The sequence below is a fragment of the Puma concolor genome, chromosome A2 (genome assembly GCF_028749965.1).
Source record: "Puma concolor isolate L17-30 chromosome A2, mPumCon1.1.hap2, whole genome shotgun sequence".
NCBI lineage: Eukaryota > Metazoa > Chordata > Mammalia > Carnivora > Felidae > Puma > Puma concolor.
This window is the reverse complement of record NC_141668.1, coordinates 130,995,696-131,017,013: the sequence shown is the minus strand read 5'-3', so window position 1 is coordinate 131,017,013 and position 21,318 is coordinate 130,995,696. Positions and strand designations below refer to the sequence as shown.

The 21,318-nt window shown below is 43.0% G+C and overlaps 1 protein-coding gene across 1 annotated transcript in view; it reads left to right on the top strand.

The window, feature by feature from the left end:
• The window catches only part of GXYLT2 (glucoside xylosyltransferase 2), a 96,442-nt gene that overhangs the window by 68,769 nt on the left and 6,355 nt on the right, over positions 1-21,318 (top strand). Inside the window, exons 4-6 of the mRNA XM_086697588.1 lie at positions 6,161-6,412; positions 7,535-7,658; positions 18,549-18,721. Of these exons, the coding sequence (XP_086553714.1) occupies positions 6,161-6,412; positions 7,535-7,658; positions 18,549-18,721 (549 nt within the window). The remainder of the gene's footprint in view (positions 1-6,160; positions 6,413-7,534; positions 7,659-18,548; positions 18,722-21,318) is intronic.

The window sequence follows — 21,318 nt, the reverse complement described above, 5'->3', positions numbered from 1 at the left end:
CGCCTGACGAGGGAGAACAAGAGCCTTCTTACAGTAACAGCACTGTTAGTTATGGAGTACTTACTGTCCACCAGCCATGGTACCACGTACCTCGTGTGTGTTGTTTCTCTGGGTCGTGAGGACAACCTGGGGACAAGGGTGGTGGTGGTGATACTGCTTTACAGTTTTTACAGATGGGGAACTGAGGCCTGGAAAGCCTGAGGATCTTGTCCAAAGTCACAGGGCTAGGAGGTCATCCTGCCAGGAACTGAACTCACAAATACCAGACTCGAGATTTTAAGGACTGTCCCTTCTCCGAAGTGTATCGTTAGGGCTGCTTCTGTGTGTCTGTTTGGATATAGGGCCTACCTACCAAAACTCTAAATGCTTAGTTTAATAAGCTCACGCCCTTGTAAACACCACTGTGGTCAAGCACTAGATGATTTGACCATTGCCCCAGACACCCCCCATCCATGTATCCCCTCCCAGGAGCACCCATGGGCTTCTTTACATTTCAGGGAGCGCTGATGCAGAGGAGGGAGTGAAGGAACTAGGCTTCAACAGTCACAAATGGGCCGTTGCCCTGCGAGGGCCAGACAGGTAACTCGGGAGTGACACATATCAAGTGGCATCTCAGTTAAAAGTGACTCTGTGGTACCTTTTGTTCAGGTTAAAATCCTTGGAGTTGCACTTGACTTTTCCCTTGTCTCACATGACACGTAGAGTCCATCAGGAAATCCTGTTGGCCCTGTCTTTAAACTACATGGAGGATTCAACCACTACTCCCTTGCTGGGTTGCCACTACGCCGTCACATCTCAACTGAATTATTAAAATGGTGTCCTGGGGTGCCTGGGTGGCTCGGTCGGTTAAGCGTCCGACTTCGGCTCAGGTCATGATCTCACGGTCCGTGAGTTCGAGCCCCGCGTCGGGCTCTGTGCTGACAGCTCAGAGCCTGGAGCCTGTTTCAGATTCTGTGTCTCCCTCTCTCTCTGCCCCTCCCCTGTTCATGCTCTGTCTCTCTCTGTCTGAAAAATAAATAAACGTTAAAAAAAAAAATCAAAAAAATAAATAAAAATAAAAAAAAATAAAATGGTGTTCTAACTGGTCTCCCTGCTTCCCCTGCATATCGCAGTCATCTGTTCTCAGTGCAACATCCACAGTGACCATCTCTCTGAGTCAGATCGTGTCACCCCTCTGTTGAATCTCGTCAGTGGCTTCCATGTCATTCAGGGTAAAAGCCAAAGTTCTTCCCAGGGCAAACAAAGCCCTAAGTGGCCCACGTACCTCTCTGTCTCCTTCCCTGACTCTTCTTCCGTGTGTTGGCCCTAGTCCAAGCACACTGGTCCCCAGCTGTTCTGGAAGTTTGCCAGCCTGCTTTATTCCCATTTGCTCACCCCTTCTGAGCAACACTTTCTCTCCAACCCGATTCAAAATTGCAAACTCCCTGTGTTCCTGGTACCCCTGGTCCCTTTCCCTGCTTTATTCTTCTCCTGCTTACATACTACATCATCAGTATAATGTATCTTATTTATTATCGGACTCCCTCATGAAGGCAAAGATTTTTGTCTGTCTTGGTCACTGCTGGTCACCCCTGGCACCTAGTGGACCCTCCATAAATGTTTATTGTATAAATGAGCAGAAAATGCAAGGAGTGCCTGTAAACCAGCACCAGCAGATTTTTCCCTTGTAGGATGCAGGCTGTTCTTGCTGGGGCCATCGACTTCTTTTAAGACAGAAATGCAGATATTTTTGAGAAATCTTCAGTTTTTAAAAAATGTTGGCAACTAAATCAATTTTTTCAAAAGGCTATGTATGAAATTTTCTTAAAACTCCATTCATTGGCTGAATTTGACCCACAGGCCTTAGTTTGCAATCTGTAGTGTAAGTTGAACTGGCTTTGCCTTTTGTAAAAAAATTTGTTTTAATGCTTTATTTATTTTTGACAGAGAGAGAGAGAGAGGGAGAGAACAAGCGGGGGAGGGGCAGAGAGAGAGGAAGACAAAGAAACTCAAGCAAGCTCCAGGCTCTGAGCTGTCACCACAGAGCCCGACTCAGCTCACAAACCATGAGATCATGACCTGAGCAGAAGTCAGATGCTTAACCGACTGAGCCACCCAGGCGCCCCTGGCTTTGCCTTCTTAACTGAAGACTTGCAAGTTTTCCCGAATTAGCAGCCAGAAAATGTATTCCTAAATTTTTCTTCCGTGTCCCTTGGTCCTACTCCAGGAAGCACGTCTCCAGAATCACACATCACCAGAGGAGGGGTTAGATATGGCTTGGAGAAGGTTTGTAGAGGGTTTCCACCTATGAAGCATTCGGATCTGGGGCCTGCGTGGGTGCCATCTGGTGGTGCCAGCATTGGAATCCAAGTGTCCTTAAATGTTCGTCACTGGTCTTCCAGATACGCATCACTTCTTGCCATAGTGCATGATCCCAGGCAGTCCTCCAGGGCAAGACTTGCAAGAAAATATGAACTAAAATGAATTGCAAGGCTGAAACCCTGAGGTGTGCTCCGTGTAGGCCCAGACCCTGAAGTGAGATAAAAAAGGCACCCTCTTACCTTGCTGGTTGAAGTCCAAAGGGGTCCACTTCTAGAGAAGTAGTTTGGCAATATGTATCATGCGTACAAATGCATGTACTCTTTGACTAAGGAATTTACCCTACAGAGAAACTCATGTGTGTTGGAAATGAGTTAAGATGAGGAGGTTTCTCACTGTGACACTTTTTTTTCATAACAAAAGCTTGAAAATGACCTAAATGTTCTATAACATGTAAGTAGATAATAATAAGTAAAAAACAATAAACAAAATCTTTGTGTGCCGATACGTCAAGTCCTCCTGCATGACTGTTTTATTTATTTATTTTTACAGCAGGCCGATAACATTTTGTATCCTCTGCTACCATTTGTAGCATGAAAGGGGATTGTACATGCATAGCTCTATACATGCATAAAATATCTCTGGCACAGCAAAGGGCAGTCCGTTATCAGCGGTTACCTCTAAGAAAGGGAGTTGGTGACAGAATCACAAGGAAGAATAAACTGTCAATAAATTTACTTCAGGATATTTTTATTTTGAACTGTGTAAATATTTACTACATTAAAAAGAAATGCCAGGGTACCTGGGTGGCTCAGTTGGTTAAACAGCCAAGTCTCTGTTTCGGCTCAGGTTATGATGTCACAAATTCATGAGCTCAAGCCCCACCTGGGGCTCTGTGCTGACAGCGTGGAGCCTGCTTGGGATTCTCTCTCTCCCCTCTCTCTCTTTGCCCCTCCCACACTCGTGCTCATTCCGCGCCCCCCCCCCAATAAATAAATAAATAAATAAACCAACAAACTTGAAAAAATTAAATTAAAAAAAGGAGAAAAAGAAATGCCTTATTATGTGCTTAGAAATTTCCCTAGAAAGGCACCTATTGTAGTGTTGTTTCCAATAATAAAAAACGGGAGCAGTCTTTCATATCAAATAATTGGATATGGGTTAAATAAAAATTTTACCCTATGTGAGTTTATTCTCATTTTATAAATTTCTGTTACAACTTTTTTTGCCTTTTTCTCTCTTGATTAAAGATATTGCCTGTAACTTCATGTTGGAATATGTCCATTCTTCAGATCTTTTTAGTTTTTTTTTTCCAGACCTTCTTCAGAAGAGTCTTTTTGTTTTCTTCTTTTTTGTTTTGATGAGGAGTGGTAACATTTTGAAGAAGAAAGTAATGATAACTTTAATAAAAATGATTAAGGCCAAGAAAAAAATTAGGGTGATCAAGTCAGCAAGCTTATCACTTCTTAGCCTTTTGGCTAAGATCAAGTGCAAATCACCAAGCTTGATTCTTTTGGGCAGATGACTGCATAACCCTTAATTTATTAAAACATTACATTGTGAGCTTTTATTCAGGCCTTATTAGATAATCAGCCATAAAGAGAAATTTGTACTATTTCACATGGGTTTAAATAGGTTTCTCTTCCTCTCGAATTCTGTAATTCTAAGTTAGCTTTATATTGGAACACCATACAGTCTCTTTTCCCTGAAAACACATTCTAGAAAGTGACTTAATCTTGTTATAACCTTATTAGCCCAAATGCAGCCATCATTAGCATTATTTGACATATGAACTTGGGCAGAGCCCTTTATTTTGCTTTAGTTTTTCTTCCCAGTAAAATAAATTGGCAGAATGTTGAGCCCTTGGGATTGTGTTGGACATGCAAGACATCATAATTGTATTTACATGTAGTTCATAATTTTTATCACAACATGCATTTACTAATACTTTTGTAGAGAGTTTGCCCTTGCTCCAGCGTACTCTGGAACTGTAATTAAAAAAAAAAATTATCAAACAGAGGCTGATCTGTGGCAAATTTTTTTACCTTTCCATGGGAAAATAAGAAAAAATAAGGATAAGGTAGGGGAGTTTTTAAGTTTGTGTGTTCAATTCGAAGGATTCATCTTAATTCTAAAATCGAGATTGTCAAGTTGTTAAGATGGATGTCAAGATAATCTTTTAAGAAACGATAGGTGATCATTATTATTATTAATTTTTTTTGTGATCATTATTTTAATTTCATTTTATTGGTTTGTAAAATCTATTCCTCTACTAGATGAGAAAGAAAGCTGAATCCTGTGGCTGATCACGTAAGCTCTGAAATCATTCAAATCTGAAATCTGCATGATACCTACATCATACAGTGCACATACATGTTCATCAGTTTTAAATATTGGAGATTCCAATGGAATATTGTCTTAGTCGGCTTGCCATAACAAAATACCATAGATTGGGTGGCTTAAACCACAGAAATTTCTTTTCTCATAGGTCTGGTGGCTGGAAGTCAGAGATCAGGGTGCCAGCGTGGTCGGGTTTTAAGTACCTCTTCCTGGCTTGAGGCACTGCTTCTCATTATTTTCTTTCATGATAGACGGAGACCAAGGTGTCTGGCCTCTCTTCTTATAAGGGCACTCATCCCTTCATGAAGACCCCACTCTCATGACCTAATTGAACCTTAATTTCCTCCCATAGGCCCCATCTACAAATACCATCACGTTGGGGGTTAGGGCTTTAGCATGTGAATTTTGAAGATACAGACATTCACCCCAATGCAAGTGTCACTATGGTAGTAGGTGTTGTGGTGCTCTTTGGATAACATTAGGCCAGGGATACAGGAATATTCAAATCCTTCCTTAATTAAGCTACCACTAAATTTGGGGAATAATGGCAAAACAAGGCAAATAACACTATTACTAACTAAGGCTTTGAAATCTCTAACTCCAAGGCAAAACTCTGGTAAGCAAAGCAGTTAGGACAGGAGAATTCATTTGCTTTATTAGATGGCTGGCTTGAAAGAACAGCAATAGAGGTTGAAATCCACAGCCCATGAGCCAAGAATGGCTTTTACATTTCAAATGGTTAAAAAAAAATCAAAAGATTTTGTACCATCTGAAAATTCTATAAAGTACAAATTTTAGTGTCCGCAAATAAAGTTTCATTGGAACACAGCCGTGCCCGTTCCTTTATGCATTGTTGTAACTTTCATGCTACCATGGCAGACTTGTATTGTTGCCATGAAAAGAGACTGAAAGAGACTGAAAGATTTATTATCTGACCCTTTAGAGAAAAAGTTTGCCAATCCCTGATCTACAAACCAAGCTTGCCAATGATTTGTTTCGCCTGTTCCCGAGACTAAATCTTAGCTGAAAATGTTTATTCAAAAAGGTGCAGTTATACCCATCGGCACTAGAAGAAATGGATCCAGAGACAGAGAGTATTTACCCCAAAGCCTGGCATGAGCTAGTCTAGGGATTGTCCACTTCAGGCTGTCCAATGCCAGACCCTCATTCTAAGAAAAACTGAGAAAGACAGATGGCTTCACTGAAGGATGAAAGTACACAAGAGACCCTCAGTCCATATGCTGATGGACTGAAAGTTCAACCCTTCCCAAATACAGTCTAGGGTCCTAGAATTGAAGCAAACTAAATGAAGGTTTATCTTCCTTTGAGTCTCTACCCTTCAATTAATATGTGTCCTTGGAGTCAAAGGAGGAATGGAAGCTAAGAGTGGTACCACCCTTTCTGCAATTCAGCCTTGACCAGTGAAATTGATGGCACTGTTGACATATCAGGCTACTTCCTCTGTTTCTGATTTGTTTTTGTTTTGGTTTCTCTCCCCTCCCCCCCCCCCAAACACATAAAGGTGATTTTAAAGGATGTGGATTCACTTCTCTATGTGGACACCGACGTTCTCTTTCTGAGACCTGTCGATGACATATGGAAGCTTCTGAGGCAGTTTAATGCCACCCAGCTTGCAGCCATGGCCCCTGAGCATGAAATCCCCAAGATTGGCTGGTACAGCCGCTTTGCTCGGCACCCTTTCTATGGCTCTGCGGGAGTTAATTCAGGAGTCATGCTGATGAATTTAACTCGTATAAGAAGTGCCCAGTTTAAGGTAAGGAAATACTTTATATTTCATGTTTAAAATTCGGGATTTTGTCATTTCAACAGTGATGTTCCTAGATCGTCAATGTACTGCTTTTGGAAGTAAGGCGCTTGTAGGTGAGGAAGGAAGGAGCCAGGGAAGAGGAAAATATTTGCAAAGTTATGAAATGTTTGTTTAGGAAGAGCCCAGGTGTTTATGGTATTTAAAGCTACAGCACAGTTACTATTCAAGAATGTTATGTTGCATTTCTGAATTCTATAATGTTTGAATTCTGTGTTTACCCAAAGCTTCAAAAACCATGGAAAATTTTGTAAAATTATCCTAGGGATATATTTACATATGTATACAGAGATATTTGTACAAGGCTGCTCATGGCCTCATCTTTTATCCTAGTAGAGAACTGGAAAGAACTTAAATGAACCTCAGTAGAGAGCTAGTCAATTAAAAAAAATCATCCTCTAATTAAGAAGTAGATCAATCTATAGGTAAGATACATAAGATCTCTAAAAAGATATTAAGGGAAAAAAGTTAAAATGCAACAAAGCATGGTACCATAAGTATGATCTCTTTTATGGCTTAGAAATTTCCAGAAGGAATACCTAATAGAATACCTGATTGTTAACCGTGGATATTTCTGGGAAGAGTGGGGGTGGAAATGGTAGGAGGATGGAGGAAGAATACTTTTACTTTTTAATTTTATCTTTGTGTGCTATTTGAATATTTAGTCTATAAATGTGTTTCTTTTATTTTAAAAGTAAATTATGTTAAGACAAGGAGAAGGTGTTTTCCCTTAGATACCTTAACTCTGCCATCTGTATTTTGTTCCTTCCCCTCTGAGGCAGGAATTAAGCATAAGAAAGAGAGTTTCAATTTGGGCATAGTTTTCTGAGTGGAAACTATAGCCCCAACTAGTGGTTCCTGGCCCATCTAGTATCTATGTGCTACCCCATCTGGCAAAACTCTACAGTTTCCAGCCCTAGTTTTGCTTTGTCCTATGTCTTGAGGCCAGCAGGACCCCTCCTATTTGCTTCATAGGGGGATTTGGGGGATTTGGGGTCCTCTGCACTGTTTCTCAGTGGACAAAATGTATTTGCTTTGCCTCAGCCATTCTAATGGTTGTCTCTTTTCCAGAACAGCATGATTCCAACAGGCTTGGCTTGGGAGGACATGTTGTACCCTCTGTACCAGAAGTACAAGAATGCCATCACATGGGGAGACCAGGATTTATTAAATATTATTTTTTATTTCAATCCAGGTAGGCTCTCTTGCGAGAATGCCCTTTGTGTAGGAGTCCGCCCACCTCGCCCCTCAGAGCGCATTCCAGCCTGGTCTGCTATTGACTGAGCCTGAATTGTGCCTGTGTCCCCTGTGAAGTGCGTCCTTTCATTCACCCCCTGGGCTTCTCCCAGAGGCGGCCCACACACTTCTGACACAAAAGGCCAAATGTTGAAACCTCCAACACTGGACTCCGTTTTTTGAGAATATCTTTTCGATTTTTGCCACACCATTCTTCTAAGAAGTGTGGTCCAAACTAATGGCAGGGCACAGAACTGAATGACAACATTATAGGCTAGGCACGAGGCCTTCCACAGCTGAACAATGGCTAGATTGAGGGGAACTGATTTCTTGAGATCCCTACAGTTAAGTGACTTGTCTGGGAGTTAAATGAGCCTAAAATAAGGACTTAGATTCCCCAGTTCCTTTTTCTTTTCACGGGAGGCAAAAGATGTTCTTAGATTGTTACATCAGTGATTTGGCGGAGTTGGGGGACGGAGGGAGAAGAACATTTCTGATCTATGTTTCTTGGCTGTTGTCGACACCTAAAACTAATAAAATTTCCCTCTTTCTTCTTTGCTAAAACCATTATTTATGTTGTTAAAAATCAAAACCATGTTTTCTCCTTGAGAAAGACCTTTGGGGGAAAAAAGGGGCACTCCTCACCTGGACCTATTCCATCCATTTCTTTGCCTTTAAAAAATCCTGAAGTAGAGACTCCTGTTTATAAAGACTTCTGTCTGTCTGTCTTGTCACCTTGGAAGCACCTACTTTGTACTTGAAATTTTTTTTAAACAAAACTCTGAACTAAAACCTAATGTCTTATGTCGTTGGATCTAAATGGAGCAAATCCTGGAAAAGAAAAAAAAGCAGATTGAAACTGAGTTTCTGGGGAAAATTCCCACTAGTAATTCATTGATGAAGGGAATGTCTTGGCCATTCACTGGTGGCCTGTTTTAATCCATTTCCCTCTGACAGTAACAGGGAATTTAAGGTCTGTATCTCCTCCTTTTCTTCATAAGCAGATTTCATCTTTTTTTCTAGGTGTTGATGTATTAGTTAGGACTCTTGGTTGCATATAAAAGATCCCCCAAGTTAGCCCAAGCACAAAGGATACTTTTTATAAGCAAACTGATGTCTGCTAGAAACCAGGGCGGGAAGGCCAGCAGGCTCAGCCCGGGACATGAAGCAGGACGGGGAAATTGATGAGGATCCCAGGTCGGACTTGCTTTCTCCCACTGACGTTGTTTATTCTTCTCGTTGTGGACCTCATTCTCTGCTCCTCAGGCCTCAAAGTAGAGTACCAAGGCTTCATACTCCAGGTGCAGCCACATGAAAGGATTAACCCCCAATTCCATCCCAATTCCAAATTCCCAGGGGGAGAAAGCAGACGGTTCCAGCTAGGCCAGGAGCATGGAGCTGAGAAATCATGGCTGACATTTATTATTTACTAAATGCCAGGTGCTGTTCTAAGCATTATCTTCTTTAATCCTCAAAACCACCCGAGAATATAATCCCCATTATACAGACAAAGATACCAAGGGACAGAGAGTTTGTTTGATAATTTGCAGCACTGCTAATGAGTGACGGAGGAGGGGTACAAACCCAGGCCACTCCCAACTTCAGCCCTATGGGTTTGGGAGAGAGGGGAAATTCTAAACAAGGGGAATCCTACAGAGCTGGGCAGACATCCCAAAATGTATCTCTCCACTGAATTATTTGTCCTTTAAATATTGCAATTTTCCCTCTGTAATGTGGCTAAAACTATCTTTTACAAGCCCATCTGTACATACTTCCAAATAGGAATTCAAAAGATTCGCACAATTTCCTCCCCAGAAATCCTCTTAGCCTGTTGCAGATTATTTGAGGACGTGATCAGTGAGTAAATAATACTTGAAGGCAGTTGTAAGCAGCTTTGCAATTAGACAGGAGCCCTTGTCTTTAATTGGAGCTGAAAACCAGCTGGTTTTCTCTGTGCTCCCCATCGTAAATCCATTGAGTACTTGAACATTATAAAATAATTTTTCAAGTTGTTCTAAACCCTGGTTCTGAGCAGGACCAATAACCAAGTTTTCTAGCTTTAGATCAGCAAATTACTAGGTAACTCCTTGATTATTCTTTGTCACCTTCATTGGATCTTCCTTTTTCATACCTTTTTCAGGTGCTTTATTAAACATGAGATCTTTGAACTGAAATCCATTGATATCTTTCACATTATAAGCCTTTTCTTTGTTTATATGGGTTGCAATCACTCTCTCTAAACCCGAAAACTATTTTGAAAAAAGATGTGTCACCTTTATCCCTAGAAAGGAGAGAGGGAGAGGAGATTGGCTCCAACACAGGATATAAACATACTTGCTATTATGGTTCTGTAAGTTGCCATGGACAAAGAAGCAATGCACAAAAAACCTGAACACATGTCTGGAACATTACTCTTATAGCCTCCTGTAGTCAATAATACCACTTTTTAAAATGTGTGGTTTTTTTTAATGTTTATCTATTTATTTTGAAAGAGAGAATGGGAGGAGGGGCAGAGAGAGAGAGAATCCCAAGCAGGGCTCCACGCCATCAGCATAGAGCCCGACGCGGGGCTCAAACCCATGAACCGTGAGATCATAACCTGAGCTGAAATCGAGAGTCAGACGCTTAACGAACTGAGCCACCCAGGTGCCCTTTAAAATGTGTTATAGTCAGGCCAGCTAAGGAAGGGACCAGGGGACGGTCCTGGGAACACATGGGGCAGATTGTGCTACGCCTCTTGGGAATCTGCTAAGGACCAAAGCTGATTTCTCTATCCCTCAGAGGCCCCAGGATCTCTGCTGTCCTTGCTTCTCTCCATGCCTACCTGATTCCATTCTATTTCTCAGCATTCTCTTTATATGTGGCCCAGCCTAACAAGCCCACAGCCAATGATGATGCATATTTGGTAACAGCCCCCTATGTTTCCTAATTCACATTCTTGAAGAGAGAGAGAAACCAAGGAGAGAGAGAAAGAGAGACAAATTTGCCCAGCCCAGCCTATAACTGATTTCCAGCCCAGCTGAAACTTAGTTCTCTTTGGATAGGGAAACCACCCACAATCTGGTCATCAGGAGCCAGAAGAGCAAGGCCTTGTGGCATTTTCCTTTCTCAGACATGAGCCCCTAGGTCTCTCCTTTCTTCGGGAATAATTTTCATAAAGGTGGGCTGTGTGCAGGGAAGGAAGGAAATGAAACCAGCCAAGTATAGACAACGAGGCAAGGCACTCAGCCAGATAGTAACAGTAGGATGCTGCCCACCGGGAGAGGGAAGAGCTGAAATACCCCTGGAATATACCCAGGTTGTCATGGGCTCTACATAGGGTAGTTGAGTGAGGGGTTTGGTGGGGCCACAGGGAGCAGGACACATACTCACATGGCACAGGTCTCTTCAGTGGCCCCATTAGGGCCTTGTTCTCACACTGCCAGTGTCACTGGAGCCCTGCATTTGAGTGTGCAGCCACCCTGGACCCTCCCCCACCCCAAGAGCTCCCAGCATCTGGCAGTGATGAGTGTGTTGCCGGAGTTGACAGCCCCCACTATCTGGTGTTAGGACTGTTCTGGGAGACTGGAAACACCTTACTGTTTGGGGAATCTGGAGGTTTCATGAGCTCTGATACAAAACACAAGAATGAAGATTGTAGGGTCCTTATGGGAAGGGATTGTATCTACTTTTTGTCTTTCACGTGCAAGACTTCACGCCTGAAGCAGGGTTGGTCTTCAGAAGTGTTGGCTGGTTGAACACATGGATTTAAGAGAATGAAGTAAAAAAGGGAAGTGAACAGAGGAGAAAGTCCACAGGAGGGAAAGCGAGGAGAGGAAGGAGAAAGAGAAAGTAAAACAGAAGAACACATGTGGTAAAGGAACGTATAAGGTTCCATGCACTCATTCATTCAGCAGGTATTTTTGAGCGCCTACTATGTGCCAGCCACCATGGTGGGCACTGGGGATATGGCAGCAGACAGAATGGACAAGTTCCTCTTTTCATGATACCCACCTTTTAATTGGAAGAGGTAGACTTCCAAAGAATAGCAACTAGTTCCAAATCACACGTTGTGATAAATGCTATCAAGGGAACAGATGAGAGGTTGAGAGAAAGAGCCTGTCTGGAGGGAGAGGATTGCTTCTTTAGATTGTGCGATCAGGGAGGCCTTCTTGGAAGAATTAATTGCCCTTCTCTGGAACAGGGCACATTCTGGAAGAAGGAAGAAGAGGATGCTAGGAAAGCCTAGTTCCAGAATGAGACAGTAAAGAAACAAAACTAAAAAATGAAAATAACTGTTAATGATGCAATCCAACAGCCTCCATTCTGTTGGTAATATAGCAAATGAGGAGTAAGCCTGTTTCACCATGAAGTGAAGATGACCAGGCATTGAGCTCTTCCATAATCTTAAAGATCTCAAGAGTACGAAATAATCAGAAACGTAAGGAACAATCAATTCACACAGTACTTTGCAAATAGTTAGGAGGCTCTGGAAATAAATGTAGACTCCTGAAGGGATCACTAACGGACTCCAGAGCCATAGATAATCAGTTAATGAGCTTCTTTATCTATGTAAAATGAAAGGAAAATAGCAAAGACTCAGGGCTTAAACAGGGCTTGGCTTGGAAAAGTATTTTAAAATAAATTGCAGTGGTTTAAGGCTCTGGGGATTTGGAATTTTAAAACCACTCACCGTATTATTTCCCGAGCAGCAGAAAGTAACCTGGACATTTCCCCATGCTATCATTTTTAACCATCAGATTTTGATAGCCCTGATAATCGTGCTTAAAATAGATCCATTTCAGAATGGTTATTGATCACATGCCAAATAACCATCATGAGTCCACTCTGCATGTTCATCAACTGATCTCCATAGGGGTTGCCTCTTCAGTCCACCCCTCTTCTCCTTCCCCCCTTAAAAAATGGAGATTGCAAAGTGTAACCCATGCAAAATTTGTGAATAAAGAGACAAGTCTGTTACTTTTTAACTGCCCACTCTTGATTTTCCTTTCTTTGGGTAACAGGGCTCCAGTTTTCTCAGGGGAATTACTCTTCCCTCTCTCTCTCTTTCTGTCTCTTCACCCCCTCCCTCTCCCCCTCCCTCCCCATACCCCATTCGCTCTTGCAAGCATTCTTAGAGCCTAGTCTGCTCCTGACTCCCACTCGCCCAGTCAGACCATGTCCTCCCAACCTGACTGGGGATCCAGGAGTAGAAAGTAGCCAAGGTTGTGGAACTGGCAGCAGTCGTGAAAAGCTGACATTAATTAGTGCCCACCTCTCAGAGCCCAGGAGCTGTCCCACTTCTTGACCCAGTTCAGCTTTACCTCTGATTTTATGAGCCACCCGCTCTTTCCAAAGGCAAATTCCTTTATCTTATTCATTTTCTCCTTCAAACTAGAATCAAAGTTAGTTACTTGCAATCCACTACAGACTGATTATTTCTTGAATGTTTTAGGTCAGAGCATTCTATATATGACAAGTTTGTTACCATTATCTTCCCCTTGGAAGAGACTGAATTTATCCTAGCGAAATTGAACGGCTCATCTTTTGTAAAGCACACTCTGATTTCCAGACTCTTCACCATGATCCGGCCATTTTCTCCTTGAATGCTCTTCCAGGCCTGCATTTCTGACTGTCAAAGTCCCATCCTGGGACTCAGTCTGTAAGCCTGAGTTCAAATGAAACTTTACTTAAATGTCCTCCTTTCTATGAAACCTGATAAAAACATGTTCATCTTACTATATACTCTATGCTGTCTCCTGTACAAGAGTATAAATTCTCCGAGAGCAGGAGCAGAACCTTATCATCCAACAACACCACTGCCTTGCAGTGTGTGAATAAATGCTTGTTTCAATGTATATGCTCCATGTGTTTTGTGTTTCTTCCTCTGAAAAATTCTGAAAAGGATTGTAAAAGATGTGAATTGAATTCTGTCTAGAAACCAGTTGCATACTCAGAGTTCAACCTCTGGGTTCTCAGCTGGTCTTTGGGAGATCAGTAAGCCCCTAAACTTATGAGCAAATGTTCTTAGATATATCCAGTTGTACTTTTCCAACGATGGGGTCTAAAGCTTTTGTTAGATTCTTTTTTTACAATTTTTTTAAAGTTTATTTATTTATTTTGAGAGAGACAGAGGCAGTGCAAGTGGGGGAAGGGCAGACAGAGAAGGAGACAGGGAATCCCAAGCAGGCTCCGCACTGTCAGCTTGGAGCCAGATGTGGGGCTCAAACTTACAAAACCGTGAGATCACGACCCGAGTTGAAACCAAGAGTTGGACACTTAACCGACTGAGCCCCCCAGGCATCCCAAGGTTTCATTGCATTCCGAGAGAGATGTGTGGATCCATAAAAGTTTAATAATTACTGGCCACCTGCATAGCTACAAACAGTTGGAGTAAAACATTTATTACCAATGTACTATGTGTTGGTAACTATGCTAGACTCATTGCTTTGATTTTGTTTTATCCTACCAGTGACCTAATGCAATAGTTCTTAACAGTAACATTGGTGATAATTATTACACCTAACAGTTATTGTATGCTTTCTAATGTGCTAGGTACTCTTCCAAATACTTATTTTATTATTTTTTAAAATTTACATCCAAGTTAGTTAGTATATAGTACAACAATGATTTCAGGAGTAGATTCCTTAGTGCCCTTTACCCATTTAGCCTGTCCCCCCCCCCCCACAACCCCTCCAGTAACCCTCTGTTTGTTCTCTGTATTTAAGAGCATCTTATGTTTTGTCCCCCCTCCCTATTTTTATATTATTTTTCCTTCGCTTCCCTTGTGTTCATCTGTTCTGTGTCTTAAAGTCCTCATATGAGTGAAGTCCTATGATATTTGTCTTTCTCTGACTAATTTCGCTTAGCATAACACCCTCTGGTTCCATCCATGTAGTTGCAGATCGCAAGATTTCATTCTTTTTGATTGCCAGGTCATACTCCATTGTGTGTGTGTATATATATATATATGAATGTATATATATAAGTATATATATGTATATATATATATGTATATATGTATATATATATGTATATATGTGTGTGTGTATATATATATATATATATATATATATATATATATATATATATACACACCCCACATCTTCTTTATCCATTCATCCATCGATGGACATTTGGGCTCTTTCCATATTTGGCTATTGTTAATAGTGCTGCTATAAACACAGGGGTGCATGTGTCCCCTCAAAACAGCATTCCTGTATCCCTTGAATAAATGCCTAGTAGTGCAATTGCTGGGTCATAGGGTAGTTCTATTTTTAGTTTTTTGAGCAGCCTCCATAATGTTTTCCAGAGTGGCTGCCCCAGTTTGCATTCCCACCAGCAGTGCAAAAGAGACCCTCTTTCTCCGCATCCTCGCCAACACCTGTTATTGCCTGAGTTGTTAATGTTAGCCATTCTGACAGGTGTGAGGTAGTATCTCATCATGGTTTTGATTTGTATTTCCCTGATGCTGAGTAATGTTGAGCAGTTTTTCATGTATCTGTTGGCCATCTGGATGTCTTCTTTGGAGAGGTGTCTATTCATGTCTTTTGCCCATTTCTTCACTGGATTATTTGTTTTTTGGGTGTTGAGTTTGATAAGTTCTTTACAGGTTTTGGATACTAACTCTTTATCTGCTATGACACTTGCAAATATCTTCTCCCATTCTGTCAGTTGCCTTTTAGTTTTGCTGATGGTTTCTTTCGCTGTGCAGAAGCTTTTCATTTGGAGGGGGTCCCAATAGTTCATTTTTGCTTTTGTTTCCCTTGCCTCCGGAGATGTGTTGAGTAAGAAGTTGCTGCAGCCGAAGTCAAAGAGGTTTTTGCCTGCTTTTTCCTTGAGTATTTTGATGATTTCCTATCTTACATTTGGGTCTTTCATCCGTTTTGAGTTTATTTTTGTGTATGGTGTAAGAAAGTGGGGGGCGCCTGGGTGGCGCAGTCGGTTAAGCGTCCGACTTCAGCCAGGTCACGATCTCGCGGTCCGTGAGCTCGAGCCCCGCGTCAGGCTCTGGGCTGATGGCTCAGAGCCTGGAGCCTGTTTCCGATTCTGTGTCTCCCCCTCTTTCTGCCCCTCCCCCGTTCATGCTCTGTCTCTCTCTGTCCCAAAAATAAATAAACGTTAAAAAAAAAATAATAAAAAAGAAAGTGGTCCAGGTTCATTTTTCTGCATGTCGCTGTCCAGTTTTCCCAGCACCACTTGCTGAAGAGGCTGTCTTTATTCCATTGGATATTCTTTCCTGCTTTGTCAAAAATTAGTTGACCATATGTTTGTGGGCCCATTTCTGGGTTCTCTATTCTGTTCCATTAACCTGAGTGTCTGCTTTTGTGCCAGCATGTTCCAAATACTTATAAGTTCAGTTCGTACTCCCCAGAATCCTTCTGGACAAGTGATATTTACAGTCCTCCTCCTTTTACAGATGATAAAACTCGGGCCCACAAAAATTATGTAATTTGCCTGAATGCATGCAAGTAGTGGTAATCCTGTATTCAAACCCAATGGGTTGACTTCAGAGCTTGCCTCCTTAGCCATTACACTGTACGGTCACAGCCAGCACATGATAAAGCTGGAATTCAGCCCCAGATAATTTAGCTTCCTTTTACTGCTTCTAAATTGGGGTCCAGATAACTCACCAACGTCATAGAACCAGGAGGTGATAGAAGCCAACTTCGAACATAGCCTTTGTTTGATTCCACAGCCTTTCTATTCATCCTCTGCCTTAGAGTGCCCTCACTGGACTAGGTCCTCTATGGAGGCTGCAAAGAGGGGGAAGGTTTCCTTTTTTAGTGGGTCCTGCATTACCTGGGAAGAGGCAAAAACCTCCATCACCAGTCTCAAACTACACAAAGGCAGGAACCAGACTTTCCTTTGTCCACTGAATACATAGCAGGCGCTCAATAAATATTTGTTGATTCAATCAGCATATTTACAGAAACAGAGATGGCTTCTAGGGTGATTCACTCAGCAGGGAACATTAGCAGGTGCTTAAGCAGGAATTGCAATTGCAGATGCAGGCAGGTATCAGAAATGAGTGATGGGATTCACGGGGTTACAAAAGGCCACAATTGGGCTGAGGTCAGACACCATTTAAAAGCACACAGGCAGGGGCACCTGGGTGGCTCGGTTGGTTAAGCACCAACTCTTGGTTTCAGCTCAGGTCGTGATCTCACAGTTCATGAGTTCGAGCCCCGCGTTCACCTCTGCACTGACAGCATGGAGCCTGCTTGGGATCCTGTCTCTCTGCCCCTCTTCTGCTCACTTGTGCTCTCTCTCTCTTTCAAAACTAAATAAACTTAAAAAAATAATAATAAAAAATAAAAGCAAAAAGCATTTTTAGATATTTTCCCTCATGGAACCCTTATGCCCCCCTCTGCACTATTGGGCAGAAAAGTCGCACAACTAAAAGAGGAGTTTAAATCCAGATAATGTGACTTCAGGATGAGCACTACTCTCTCCCAGCTATGGATTATAAGTGTGGAAGTGAATGTAAGAGCAACACCATGGCGGAAAGGGGTCCTCCAGAGAAAAGGAAAAGCTCACAGGGTGTTGGGAATGCTTAGGAACTGGAGGGTGCCTGGATGTCAGCGTGGCCTGTAAAAACTGAGTGGTAGAATTATTATACACAGTCTGCCAGAGAGGATGTGTGCTTTCCATCTTGAAGTTCTCTGTAATTCTCTAAGCTGTGGTCCTTTCCATGAGAAGGGAGAGCTCTCAGCCCAACAAAAGAGCACAGCTTTATGTTGCTCTTCTGACAATGGTAATTGATTTGCTCTAATGCTTCTGTGTTCTCACTGGGGGCCTTTCTCATAAACAGTGACAAACATTCGCAGAGAGCTTTGATCCATGCTTCTCCAGCCCCAGCCCTAAAAGGCATCAAGCTACAGAGCCAGGAAGCTCAGTGGACATGACTTTATTGCTGATTTTACAACCCTAGCTACCAGGAGGAAATTTTCTGAGTCCAACAGAATTAGAGCCGAGTTTTTCAACCTTGGCACTGTTACTTTTATGGGAGCTGTCCTGTTCGTTGTGGAATGTTTCGAGTATCCCAGATCTCTACCTGCTAGATACCAGTAGTGGCCTCCTCCATATCTCCCTCCAGACATCACCCAATGGCCCCAGGGGAGCCCTGGCAAAGAACCACCAGCTTAGAGACGCACGCACAAATATACAAGTGTGCACATGATTGCTCACAGTGTATATAGTCACCTTGACACGGGGGCTTTTTTTTTCCCTTTGCTCTTTTGGGGGGATTCCCCCCCTTTACCCTTGTAGGGTTTTTTTTGTTTGTTTTTTCCTTCCTGTTGATTTTGTTTGTTGTTTGGTTTTTAATCCAAAGAGGGATCTTTGCTTCGATCTTGATTCCCATTCAAGTCTATTTCATAAAACCTTTACAAAGAGGGATTATAAGTGCTAGCATTGTTGACCACCACTGTGTGCTTGGCATTCTGCTGAATGTTTTTGAAATTTAATCCTCACAGTAAGAGGGAGGTCCTGTTGTACCCATCTTACAGATGAGGAAAATGAAGCACAGAGAGGTTGAATCACTGGCTCTAGGTTGCACTGTTTTTGAGTGAAGACAGTTGGGATTCGGACCCAGGCTGTCTGCTGACCTTGTCTGCCTCCTTGTCCGTGATACATTGCCCTTCTTTTTTGGGTGAAACCTACAGCCTCATTAGCATGTGCCCCTTCAATTCCCTACCTCAAAATAAGGACAAAAATGGAGTGACATCAGGGCTGTGGGTCACGGTCACATTCCCATGCACTGAAATCCCGTGTGGTGTGCAGATTATGGAAACACTGGTTTAAGCACCAGTCATGCAAAGGAGAGCCGGCACTGACTGCGGACACGTCTTTCTCTTGTCACCGCCAGAGTGTCTCTATGTGTTCCCGTGCCAGTGGAACTACCGTCCCGATCACTGCATGTACGGAAGCAACTGCAAAGAGGCTGAGCGGGAAGGCGTGTCTGTTCTGCACGGGAACCGAGGCGTCTACCATGATGAAAAGCAGCCAACTTTCAAAGCACTCTATGAAGCAATACGGGATGTAAGTGTGTTCTTGCCGCTGTTCAGCAGACACATGCTTATTCAGCACGAGTCGGTACAGGCGCTTTGGTCACCAGTGCCTTTGAAGGCCAGAGAATCCCCCAGAAGCAGTGAGTGATATCCCTTTCCCCAATCCCAGTCACTATTTCATTATATCCACTTGCCCCCTCACACTATATCCACTCAGTATTTACAACTAAGTCACTCTTTTTTTTGTCCTTAAATAAGTTCACTTAAGGAGGAAATTAAATATCATCAGAAAGAAACCCAGTGCCATTTGCCATAATAGAGGGGAATGTGTTAGGGTAACGATAACATAATAAGAACAAAATGATATTATGCAGCTCGAGCTTAGCCTGTTGCCTGGTTGCCAGCATCCTGTTGAACAAGTGGGCGTGGAGGTGGTCGATTAGGACAAGGGGTCCGACTGCAAGTAAGAATCAAGTGTTTATTTACATATTGCAACAGTGTACTCAAGAGGCAAAAAGAGGCACTAGCCCCCCGTGTTGCATTTTTACCCGGCAAAGGGTACTGATCAGCAGAATGCAGCCTAGAGGCAAAAGTCATCTCAAGGCCTCTGCATCCTTAGGACCCTGACCTTAGGCCAGGGGAGGAGGAAGGAGAAGGGAAAGAGGGAGGAGTGGAAAGATATCACCCTCCCAATCCATCCCCCCCTCCCGTGTCCATCCTTCCCATCCCTTGTCCCTGGGAGGCCTCGAAATGGAGGTGCCTGGGATGGGAATGCAGATATGCATCTGAGCGTGGCTGGCCCAGGGCAGGGACCTGAGGGAATGAGTTTAGCCTGCATGTGAGCTAAGCTAACACCGCTTTCTTCTCCTGCATTTCCTGCTGGTGGTTTTCAAAGATCAGGTGATTTAATTACACAGAAAATTTGCTCTGTACTTAGTGCTACCATCACGTTAGATATTCAAACATGGCTTCAGGGGCAAAGCCATTGAGGAGTACAAACAGAAGTTCAATGAGTATGCAGCAGGTATATGTACCTCAGAGCTGTTCTTGGGTTTCTTTTGTGATCTGTCAACCCTAGTCTGGAATTGAGCAACTGTGGCTCGAGTTACAATACATCTTGTTTGCTTTCTGGAGGAGCAGAAAGAAAACAAATAACTGTCATAAATGATCCTGCCAAATACCCTCAATGATGATCCTCCCATGGGCCTAAAGGGACCATTTTCAATGAATCATTTCAGATAGGAATGCTCACTAACCCCATCCTGAAACCTGAATAGAAGTAGACTCCCTCTTGGAAGACATGTTTCCCCGCTGTCCCCAGGGCTGGGCACCGTCATGTGGTGGGGTCAGGGCTTGGGGTAGGGGTCAACAGACCTTGGTTCAAGGCCCAATTTTTGCCCCTTTCTGGTGATTAGTCGTTAACTCTTTGCTCTTACCTTACTGGGCCTCAGGTTCCTCATCTGTGAAATGGAGATGATAATATTACCTACCTCATAGAAGTGTTGCAAGAACGCAACAAACTGATGGTTTTTAAACTTGTAGTATGGCACATGACCTATGGTTGTGCTCAATAATTAGACGTTATTAACAGTTTCACACTTGCCTCCTTTTCTACCTTGTCCACATAGTCTCACTTGCTCTCTCTCTCTCTCTTCCTAAGTATTTTCTCTCTCTCACACTGTATTTCTTTCTCCCTTCGTCCCTCTCTGAAAATATTCTTCTTGTCCCTCTCCCCTTTCCCCCTTTCCTTCTGTCCCTCTTTCCTGCTTCCTTTCCTTTCCATCTTCTGTCTCTCTCACACACACATCCTAAGCCTGTGTGTCTGTGTTTGGCAAAGGTCTCCTCCCATCGTGACCCAAGGAAGTCATCTATCAGGTACACGTTCTGTCAGTAGTTCTTCCAACAATCATCTATTGCAGGAACAATTCTAGCTTATAGAAACTCAGAAGTTAACAAGACTGATAAAGCCTGGTCCCCAGGACACATATATTGTGGGTGGAGGAAGCCAGACTATACTTACATAAACAAAGAAAGAAGAAAAATCGTACCAGGTAGTGAGAGGTGTTAAAAGGGAACCGGAGCAGGGCAATGGGCTGAGAGTCAGGGGTAGGGAGGAGCGTTAGTGAGCTGGGGTCCTCAGGGGGCCTCCGCTAGCCTGGTAGTGTGATTAGTGGGGGCAGCCCTGGGGCAGTTTAGGGGGAGATACTGCTAAGGAGAAGAAATAAGCCAGGGAAAGCCCCTGAGGCAAGGGTCAGTTTGGTGAGCCCGAAGGACAGGGAAGAATTCAGTGTGGCCAGAAGGACAGAGACACCAATGACAATTCCAGGTCACATGGAGCCTTGAGGACAAAGAGGAATTGGAATCTTACTTTAATTGCAGCGTGAAGCCCCTGCAGGAAAGTGATACGGTCTGATCTTTGCTTTAAAAGTATCACCTCAGTAACTCAGTGCGAGGAGGCAAGAGTGAAAACACAAGGGCTATTGATGAGAGTTACTGGAGACATCCAGGAGCAACATGGGGATGGCATGTACTTGTGTGGCACCGGGAAGGTTGGCAGTGGTGGCCACATGTAGGATTCGTTGGAAAGACAGATTTTACAGCGTTTGTGGATTAATGAAAAGAGGGACG